Source organism: Suncus etruscus, chromosome 9, assembly GCF_024139225.1.
Source record: "Suncus etruscus isolate mSunEtr1 chromosome 9, mSunEtr1.pri.cur, whole genome shotgun sequence".
NCBI classification, from domain to species: Eukaryota; Metazoa; Chordata; class Mammalia; order Eulipotyphla; family Soricidae; genus Suncus; species Suncus etruscus.
Window position 1 is genome coordinate 49,004,925 of NC_064856.1, and position 11,356 is coordinate 49,016,280.

The 11,356-nt window shown below is 38.7% G+C and overlaps 1 protein-coding gene across 1 annotated transcript; it reads left to right on the top strand.

The window, feature by feature from the left end:
- The first annotated feature begins 2,010 nt into the window (after positions 1-2,010).
- LOC126018424 (olfactory receptor 2AT4) lies at positions 2,011-2,949 on the top strand. Its single transcript, XM_049780564.1, has one exon. It carries the CDS (start codon positions 2,011-2,013, stop codon positions 2,947-2,949), a length of 939 nt encoding a protein of 312 aa, XP_049636521.1.
- Positions 2,950-11,356: the final 8,407 nt, after the last annotated feature.

The following is an 11,356-nucleotide window of genomic DNA, read 5'->3' on the forward strand; positions in this document are numbered from 1 at the left end:
GGTCAAGTGCATGCAAGGCAAACACCTTATCTGCTGCACTATCAATTCAGCCCCAGAAATGTCCAATTTGATCCATGTGGGTATGAGAAAAAACACAGCAACCTTGGAGTAAAGAAGTTAAATAAGAGATAAGCCTCTCAATTTTAGACAAAGTCATTATTCTCTTCTAGTAGGTACTAAGGAGAGATTTCTGGAACATAATTTTAAAAGCAGATTTGAAAATGTTAGTTCATATTTAGTGCTCATCATGTAGAAACTCAAGTGAAAAAATCTGCTATATAGATATGTCCAATGTTATTAATGAAAACTCATGGGAAATAGGAAGCTATTTTCCTGCTGTTTTCACTCTGTATATTTGAAATTTTTTTCTCTGGACATCCTCCAGTAAACAGGGACCAGAAGAAAGGGTCCTGTCCTGGAGTCCAGAGACCTGGGTTAGCCTTGTAATTAACCCCACAGCAACTTGAAAACACTGTTCTTTCTGGACTCAGTCTCTCACCTTGAGGGATGATGTGTTGAAGTTAAAAAATGAAAGCTTTACTCCCCGATTTTTACATTGGTGCAGAGATATTATGCGAAGTGAGAGAAATTAGAGGTGCCTTTAGGGTAATCATGGGCACACTGCTCATGGAATCACCACTGAAGCAACTGACTCAAATCAACATGAACTTGGCCGGGACTACTGGAATATTATGCCTGTCCAAAGTGAAGGGTGAATAATATTGTCCTCAGCTCAAACCCCTTAGGTCTGAGATGCTCTCTCACTCCTTTTGATACCTCTGGAAGTTTGTTTATTTGTTTGTTCATTTTTAGGGACTACTTTCTATAGGACTAAAAGCCACTAGAACTAGGCCCAGTGATATTGGGTCCATGGTCCACATGGCTCCCCAAGTCACTTCTAACCAGAAACTAAGGGAGCCTTCTCTGTAGTGGGTTTTAGTGGTCAACAGAGCCCTTACAAGTGAGCTCCAACCTCAGCAGGGATGCAGGCTCAGTAGAGTAACTATAGTACTGTCTTGGATTGTCTCTTGCAAAATGTGGCAAAATCTACTGAATGAACACTCAAACCAGGAATGACTGACTCTTTCTGCCAAAAGCATTTTAGCCTGATATGATAAACTGAAAAGAATGCCAAACCCAAAGATAGGATATTGGGGCCTCCACTTAAAAGGAATTGGCAAAACCATAGCACCAAACAAGCCAGAGCAAAGAATCATTTTTTGTTGTTGTTGTTGTTAATATTTTTGATGGCAGGGGTGGGGTGGATGTGTAGAGAAAATGGTATGGAACTCTGAGCCCCAAAGAAATCAGCCCTCCCTAGCAACATGGTGACTAATGAAAAAAGTAAAGCAAATGCTGAGAGGAAGAAGAGCTTAGAAGCCTAATTAAAAAAATATGATTTGGGGCCAGAATGATAGCACAACAGGTAGGGCATTTGCCTTGCACATGGCCAATCCAGGTTTGATCCTCAGTACCCCATGTGGTTCTCTGAGCCTGCCAGAAGTGATTTCTGAGTAAAGAGCCAGGTGTAATGTCTGACCGCTGCTGAGTATGGCCCCAAAGAAAAACAAGCAAACAAAAACAAACAAAAATGAAATCTGATTAGCACCCTACTCCCTATTGTTGCCAATGATGGCCTGACACATAGAGAAGCAAGCATTTTTTTCATATTAACCAACAATGGCCATGAAATCTTTACATGAGATATTGCTTAGTGATTTTCCCTACTGCTAAAATTTCCTCTCATGGGGTTGGCAATTTTCTTTGGCTTGCTCAATTTTCCTAGTCATTATATAACACAAGTTTTGTATATTATGCTTGATTAAAGAGGAAAGAAGGTGCTTTAGGAGCAAATGAAGATAAAGCCCTCTTGGTTGTAAAAGAACATTGTTACACTAATTTTACAGCACCTATTATGTGACTCTCATTCTATTCTGGTCCTGTTTTCTAGATATGTCTAGACCCCAGATGTTCCCACTCCCATCTCCTCAGTACACGGCCTAATTTATCATGGAGATGATAGCCTGTAATGAATCCAAAGGCTCCTCGACCATCTTCTACCTGGTGGGCCTCCCCACCTTACCTGCATCCCTCTTCCTCCCAGTCTTCTTTATATTCCTCTTCCTCTACCTGCTCATCCTGGTGGGCAATGCTCTCATCCTGGTGGCAGTGGTGGCAGAGCCCAACCTCCACAAGCCCATGTACTTCTTCCTGCTCAACCTCTCAGCCTTGGACATCCTTTTTACCACGACTACTGTCCCCAAGATATTGTCCCTTCTCTTGCTTGGGGACCGTTTCATCAGCTTTCCTGCCTGCTTCCTACAGATGTACCTCTTCCACAGCTTCTCTTGCACTGAAGCCTTCATTTTGGTGGTCATGGCCTATGACCGTTATGTCGCTATTTGCCACCCTCTGCACTACCCTGTCCACATGACCCCCCAAAACAATACTGCATTGGCAGCCAGTGCCTGGCTCACAGCTCTCCTCTTGCCCATCCCTGCAGTGGTACAGACTTCAAACATGGCTTTTGACAACATCACCCACATTTATCACTGCTTCTGTGACCACTTAGCTGTGGTCCAGGCCTCCTGCTCAGACACAACACCACAGACCTTCATGGGCTTCTGCATTGCCATGACAGTGTCCTTTCTGCCCCTTCTCCTGGTGATTCTCTCTTATGCCCACATCTTGGCCTCAGTGCTTCGTATCAGCTCTCGAGAAGGACGCTCCAAAGCCTTCTCTACCTGCAGCTCTCACCTCCTCGTGGTTGGTACCTACTACACATCCATCGCCATTTCCTATGTAGCCTATAGGGCTGACCTGCCACTCGACTTTCATATCATAGGCAACGTGGTGTATGCCATTCTCACTCCTGTTCTAAACCCCCTTATCTACACCCTGAGAAATAAGGATGTCAAAACAGCCATCACCAAAATGGCATGTTCTTGAGACCCAGGGCACCTGGGAAACACTGATTCATAAGTTTGGTTCGTTGGCTGGTTTTGTTTTGTTTTGTTATTGGATTTCTGATTTTAGAATAAATTTGACTTGATCTTTCATGTATTTATATTGGTGAGAAGGGAGGAAGATTAAGACCACAACTAGGATTTATTCTTTTATGTGCTCAGTGATCACTCAACAATACTCAGGATTCAGTGTCAGCCGCATGCAGGGCAAGTGATTCACCCCCTGTATTATTATCTGACTGACCCTGACATTTTCTTCTAAAGGAAAAGTTAAAAAGATTCAAAATTCAATTGAATCCAGTTTAATTTAATCTATTCACAAATCAGAGAGAAAAGAAAGTAATTCAGAGCCAGAACTGGAACATCAATGCTCAAAATACAGTTTCAGGCATCCTTCCATTGCCATAAAGGAGTACTTTTCTTTCTTTAGTGATCAAAACTATAACAATTTTCAAAACTAATAAAAATTTTCTATTAAAATTTTAAGCTGTTGATTTCAAATTTCACAGAGCTGACTAAAACTGTGGTTTTATTTACATTAATTTAGGCTCCTTTCCTCTGTTTTTTTTTCTGTTTATCCAGTCACTGCCCAAGGTAGGTATTCTTTCTCTGAGCCATATACAAATAATAAAAATATATTCAATAATAAAAACTATATTAATAAATAATTTAAAAAACATTGATTCTCAGAAAGTCCAAGAGTTTTATTAGTAAACTTCATCTTTCTTCCTTATATTTTGTCTTCCAAAATTCTAACCACTCAAAGTTCTCACATATTTAATTGATCCTATAATTATGGTTCTGCTAGAATAGTGTTTAGAAACCAGACTCAAAAAAAAAAAGCTTTAACTCCCACTGTGTTAAAATTTGTTTCCTGAAAAATCACTACAACTACCAACAGCTTAACACTAATCTCCCAAGGAAGTTTGCCTTTGTTATTTAGAGCTTCACAGAATTATGAAAGTTTACTAGGTACTAGGGATGTGACTCTGTAGTGTTTCTGAATTCAAACAGCAGCATCTCCAAGCCCAAACACATCAAATGTGGCCTCTCACAAACTTACCTTAAATAAGGGAATTGTCTTACCCTATCTTATGTTTGGACAAGAGTTTGCTTTCTTAAATCCTTAGGGCGCACCAAAACATTGAGTTGTCCAGTCTCAGAAATGCCATAGGATTTCACTCATCCTGAATAGGAGCTAAGTAGAGACATTTTCCCTTACCTGCAGCATGCTATGTTCAGAACCTCCACTCCTTACTAAAAATGGTCCTACATATTCTTCCTTCTGATTAAAATGACCAGCCCTATTTCAAGTTCCTTTACCTATGACAAATTTCTTCCTGAATACTGTTAGTTTGTCCAAGTGTGGATATATTGAATATATATAGTGACATATTTCTTTTTATCTCTGGATCATCACCAATATTCCCCTTTCTACTTCTAGTTCAAGTTTTTGCCAACCAAGGAACAACCTCAAGCCACTTTTCTATTGCAGAAAAAAACCAGTATGGATGAAAAAATCATTTTATGATGTCATTCAACAAAGGAAAAGATTTGTTCTTGGATTGAGCTTCCAGCAATCATAGAGCTCCTGCTCCAGACAAAAAGGGCTTTCTGGAACTGAATTATGTAAGGTGTCTGAGTTCGCTGCTTACTGGAATTGAGTCTCATCTTATTTCTTAAAACCTTATTCAATTTGCAATGCTTCTATTTCATAGCCTTTTAAATTAACATCTAGGCCTCAATAGAACCACAAAACTTAAGGTCTAAATTAATTTGTTTGATGGAACTTGGGGAGTGCTGGGTCATAGCTGGGATGTGCTTGGGCTCTACTTGAGGCATTGCCCAGAGGACTATATGATACCAGGAATGGAACTAGGTCAAGGTCTATGTTTAATAAGTTGCACTGCCTCTGAGTTCAATATGCTATTAAAATTTAACCTAAAGATATGACTACATTTTTTTGCACTTTACACTTCACTGCCACTCAATAAATTCTCAAAGTAACCCCCAATTCTTACAAATCTTTTTCATTCTGCTTCTACTTATTACTGTCTTCATTTCAGTTCAAAGGCTTTAGTTTTCCATGTCCCTGGAGGAGCCTCCTATTTTCTTTCTTCTTTAGTTTCCATCCTAGGTGGAACCATCAATGTTCCACAGGAAGAATCAAATGCAATGAGATAAAATTCCAGGTTGGTTATATTTTCATTCACTATTCCCTTGTAGTTCCTTCCAAACATTCTCATGAATAGACGTGAAATAACAGCAATAACAATATTACTATTTTTCTTTGAGGAGGTTAAGGGCCACTCTCAGCAGGACTCAGGGCTTAATGTTTAGAGGTCAGTCCTGGGAAGTTATGAGGGATCACATGGGGTGCCAGGGATGAAACCCAGGTCAGTGACATGCAAGGTAAATGCCCTACCCACAGTACTATCACTCTAGCCCACTATTACTAGTAACCTAGGGCTTCACTTGTTCATTGGCAGTCTTTCTGTATTTTCCAAATTTTAATTAAAAAAAAATTTTATACTTCAAAATCAAGAGAGCAAAAAGTTCAAAGCATGGAAAGGTATAAAGGTATAAAGGGTAAGGGATTCATTCAGAATGTATACAGAAGTCCTACAACTGAACAATAACCAACCAAACAACCCAATTCAAAAATGGGGAAAGGAAGTTATAATAGCTATTTTTCTAAATAAGATATACAAATTATGAATATGACACAATTATATAGATTATCAACTTCTTTTAACCATCAGGAAAATTAAAATTAAAACCACTCACAATCATGACAATATCTATTATAAAAATAGTAAAATAAAAAGGACTAATCAATGTATTGAAAAAGCATGCACCTTAAGAAAATGGCACAGCCTCTATGAAAAACAATATGGTAGTTTCTTAAAAAATGCAAACTAGGGGCCGGAGAGATAGCATGAAGGTAAGGCATTTGCCTCGCATGCAGAAGGTCAGTGGTTCGAATCCCGGCATCCCATATGGCCCTCTGAGCCAGCCAGGAGTGATTTCTGAGCATAGAGCCAGAAGTAATCCCTGAGAACTGCCAGGTATGACTCCCCCCAAAAAAATGCAAACTAGAATTGCCACTTGATTCACCAATTTCAAGTTAAGATTTGAGAAAGGGTTCTAAAATACATTTGTGTACCAATGGTCATAGAAACTGTATTCACCACCCCCAAAAGGTCAATTAAAAAGCATATTTCTGTGAAAACATATTTGTTTGTGTTTGTAGAAATACTTTTAAATTACATAAAATTTTATTATACATTAAAATTATTTCTTTAATTCTTTTCAGTTTATGGGCTGGATAAATAGTATAGCGGTAGGGTGCCTGCCTTAAATACAGAACCTTGGTTCGATTTCCAGACTCAATATGGCCCCCTAACCCCCACCAGGAGTAATCCCTGAGTGCACAGCCACTGCAGATCCAAAACAAAAAATTTTTTCCATTTATTTCTTACCTCTTTCTATGTTGTTAATTATAGATCTAATTTTCATTGACTTTAACTGATGAACAATATTCCGTAGCAAATTTCATCACATTTTTACTTGACTTTTCACTGTGTTCACTAAAATTGCCCAACTCTGTCACCACAATCTGTTAACATCCTTGAATGTGTTTTTTTATGAATCTGAGAAAGATTTTTCATGGAATATATGACAAGGAGTCAAAGAGATTAGTCACAGAATACACATGACCTGTGACTAAACAATAAATAGTTCCTCTTCATATAAAGATTCTTTATTTGTGGGCCCGGAGAGATAGCACAGCGGCGTTTGCCTTGCAAGCAGCCAATCCAGGACCAAAGGTGGTTGGTTCGAATCCCGGTGTCCCATATGGTCCCCTGTGCCTGCCAGGAGCTATTTCTGAGCAGACAGCCAGGAGTAACCCTGAGCACCGCCGGGTGTGGCCCAAAAACCAAAAAAAAAAAAAAAAAAAAAAAAAAAAAGATTCTTTATTTGTAACTTTGCTGAATCACTAACCTCAAACTTGTTACTTTCAGTATCACTTGGATGTTCTCAGAGTAGCTAGCACAAACTCACCCATGCATCAGCTTACAAATGAGAAACAAAGCAAGACTTTATCTTCTTTGTTTGTTATTCTGGATTTATTCCTGGAAGTATTCAGTAGCTACTCCCAATTCAGTGCTTAGGTGTTGTTCCCAGTATTTCTCAGGACACCATGTAGTTAGTACCAAAGATCTAACCCAGAGGGCTTCTTCCTGCAAAGTACATACCTCGGGCTTTTCCACTTACACGTTTAAACTATTGTCCTTGATATGGTCTAAGGGTCCTGTTTTTCACATGTTTGTACTATTTTGGCTAATTATGCTATTTAAAATGGAATCTTATTCATTCAATTTTAATAGTGCTAAAGTACAGCCTAGAGTTCCAAAGCATAGGGGTGGTGGATATAGTTCAGTAGTAGAGCACTGGTCTTGCATGTGTGGAGCTCTGGATTCAATCACCAAAAACGAAAAATCCAGTAAGAGGTCATAAGTATAAAATATCTGATGTGCCCTATACGAAAATATAATGCAAGTTGTGTTTGGCAAGTTGCATTCAAGTTGGAGTTAACTATGAGTTCCAGCTGCTGCCTAGGAATTCAATGGTAGCTCAACAATGTATAAGATGTCTCTAAACAGAAATGCACATAAAACAAGGTTCACTCTGATCAGCAGCTGAAAATATGACCAGAGACTTGTGGGGATGCATTTCCACTGACAAGTGATTTAAGTGTGGTTACTAAGTCATGATTCTAAGGCCTGTTAAGTATAATGAACTACAAACAAATGAGAATAGACTATATTTTGATACTGTTTCCTGGAATGAAAGTTTATAGGAAACTATTTATTCTTCCCTTGCCAATAGACTAAATAGCACCACATCCTCACCACTGTTAGGTATTATCCAACTTAGTCAATTTTTACTAGGCTTATTAGGCTTCCAAGGCACTTCTTAAGTATGTACCATTAATTGCTAATGATCCATTTCTGTAAAAGCTGTTAACTAATATTTTCATTTATGTGACTTGTCTATCGAGAACATTTGTTCATTTTCTTTGAGTTTCCTGATTTATTATTGTATTGCTTTCAGAACATTGCTATGCTTCTGTTGATATTAATACAGAAATAAACTAGTCAAGTTTGTAATGTATTTTTCATTAGTTCTTAATTTTCATATAGAATTTATAAAAATATTAAACCCTGTTTTAATCTCTTTTTTTCTTATGAATACATATTTGTAGCTCATGTGGAGCTTCTCCCCCATTTAAGATGTAAGATAGGAAGTAATTTGTTTTATGTTGACTTGTATTGGAATCCACTTTCCCCTCAAGTCTGCCTTAAAAATAAAACTATCCTTTGGGGAGCTGGAGCAATAATACAGAATTTGCCTTGAAAACAGCTGACTCAGGTTCAATCTCCAGCATACCATATGGTCTCCAAAGCCCACCAGGAGTGATCCCTGAGTGCAAAGCTAGGAGTAACTCTTGAATACTTCCGGTGTGGTCCCACAATATAAAAAATGCCCACCTTTTTCCATGTTTTATGGTGCCACCTTTGATCAATTTCAAATTCCAGTATTCTTTGTTGTGGGGTCACACTCAATACACTCAGTAGTGCTCAGAGATTACTCCTGTCTTGGTGATCATAGAACATTCTTGGTGGATTTATGGAATCATATGTGATGCCAGGCATCAAATCTGGGTCAGTCAAAGGCAAGAGAATAACATCTTCCCTGATGTATTATTTCTCTAGCCCAGACTATTTCTAAAATATTTTTCTGCTGTTAATTTGTCTATTACTAAATCAGTATCATTTTATATTTCAATTTTGTGGTATTTTATTATTATAGCTTTGTGGTATTTTCTTGATTTGGAAAGACCTTTCTCAATTTTTCTGTTTTTCATATTCTTTACTTACCTGCTTCTTTGCTTCTTTTATTTCTTCATTAGAATTTTTTTTCTTTTTGTCTTTAGGTCCAGCAATACTCAGGAATCACTTCCAGTGGGCTTAGGGGGTCATATGGGATGCCAGAGATCAAACCCATATCAAATGTCAACCTCATGCAAGGCAAATGTTCTCCTCGATGTACTATGGCTTCAGTCCCTAGAATTTTCCCTTTTTTTTTTTTTGTTTTTGTTTTTGGGCCACACCCGGCGATGCTCAGGGGTTACTCCTGGCTGTCTGTTCAGAAATAGCTCCTGGCAGGCACGGGGACCATATGGGACACTAGGATTCGAACCAACCACCTTTGGTCCTGGATCTGCTGCTTGCAAGGCAAATGCAAATGCGCTATCTCTCCGGGCCCTAGAATTTTTCCCTTAAACTATGTCTGTAAAGCCAGGAAGATGGTTCAGAGGGATGGAGAACATGCTTTACATATGAGAGTTCCCAGTTTTATCCCCAGTAACACATGATCCCCAGAGCAACACCAGGAAAAGCCTCAAAGCACAGAGCAGGGAGTAGTTCCTGAGCCTCACCATATGTGATCACAAAGTAAAATAAATAAATAAATGTATTTAAATACCCTTAAAATTTTAGGAATAATTTTTGACCCTGAATTCTAGTTGTTATACTATAAAGATGACATTGAACCATAATTAATATATTACTTCTTTTCTATATTTTCTCTTGGACACCAAGCCAAGTGAGATTGGGTCCTGGCTCTGCTTTTATCATAGCTGTTCACCCATCAGTTCTCATTGGGTCTGACTCACAGGAGAGACAACCAGTATGTCAGTTCTTGCACTGTGTCATTCATGGTTCCCAGAGCAACAATAGGAACAATCTATAAATCTGATGTAATTCCTATCAAACTTCCATTGCTTTTATTCCCCACATGGGAAAATCTGAATACAATTATAAGGAACCTTGAATAACAAAAACAAACCTGAAAATCAAAGTTGCGATTTCTCAAGACATGATTTAAAAACCTTCTACAATACTTATGTGGCAAGGGAGATATCATAATCACCACAACCTACTACAAAACTATAGAAATCAAAAAAGTGTGGTATTGGCAAAGGATAAATATAAAACTTGGGTACCTCATAAGCTTTGATCAAGGGCCCAGGGAGATTCTTGGCCAACCAAACCAGTGTTTCTAAGTAAGGACTTGTGGGGGCAGTGTTGCTTGGGATCTGCCATGCCAGGGATTACCCTGGCAATAATGGTGATATTTTTGGTTCTCCAGCAATGCTTGAGGATCATTTGGTGTGGGGAAATAAACTAGGTTGGCTACAATAAACATGTGCCTTAATATCTATGTTATTTTCCAGCCCCTAGACATATAGCATAATGAAATAGAATTTAGATCATAGATATTCACCTAGATACGGACAAGGGCGTCAAAGAGTGAACTTCCTTTTGAGGGTAGTGCCACACTCTGTGGTGCTCAAGGCTTACTCCTGGGTCTGTGCTCAAAGATCACTCCTAACAGGCTCAGGGCACTACATGGGGTTCTGGGAATGAACCTGACCTATGTACCATAACTCTGGCTCTGCCAAGACCTTTCAATGAAGAAAAATAGCCTCCTCAACAACAACAGATGAGTGGCTAAAGAAACTGTGGTATATTTACACAATGGATTCTTATGCAGCTATTAGGAAAAATAAAGTCATGAAATTTGCTTATACATGGATAGACATGAAAATTATTATGCTGTGTAAAATGAGTCAGAAGGAGAGAAATAGACACAGAATAGTCTCACTCATTTGTGGGATTTAAGAAAAATAGAAGACAGTATGATAATAATACCCAGAGACAAGAGAGATGAGGGCCGAAAGCACCAGCCCATGATATGAAGCTTACCACAAAGAGCAGTGAGTGCAGTTAGAGAAATATCTGCACCAACTACTACATCAATGATAGAGACAAATAGAATTCCTGTCCTGAAGATAGGCAGTGGGTGGGGAGGGGAGGAGGGAAATGGGGAATATTGGTGGCAGGAAAGTTACATTGGCGAATGGGTGGGTATTCGATGTGTGAAACACAACTATAAACATTTTTGTAACCATGGTGTTTAAATAAAGAAATTATTTTTTGAAAGAAATAGTAATAGAATAACTGAATAACCACTTGCAAAAGGGTGAAATTGGGCATTTACATCATACTACATACAAAAGCAAAAGTAAAATCTCTCAAATAACTGTAGCAGTTTAAACTCTTAGAAGAAAACATAAGGGTAAAGTGTCATGAACTTGAATTTGGCCATGTTTTCTTTCCTTTGGGAGGGCACGCCCTGTGGCACTCAGGGGTTACTCCTGACTCTGTGCTCAGAAATTACTCCTGGCTCGGGGGATCTTAGGGAATACTGGGAATTGAACTCAGGGCAGTCTCATGCAAGGCAAATGCTCTACCTGCTGT

What these genes read in the sequence shown, in the direction of transcription:
- LOC126018424 (XM_049780564.1), top strand. Translation starts at nt 2,011, where the DNA reads ATGGAGATGATAGCCTGTAATGAATCCAAAGGCTCCTCGACCATCTTC.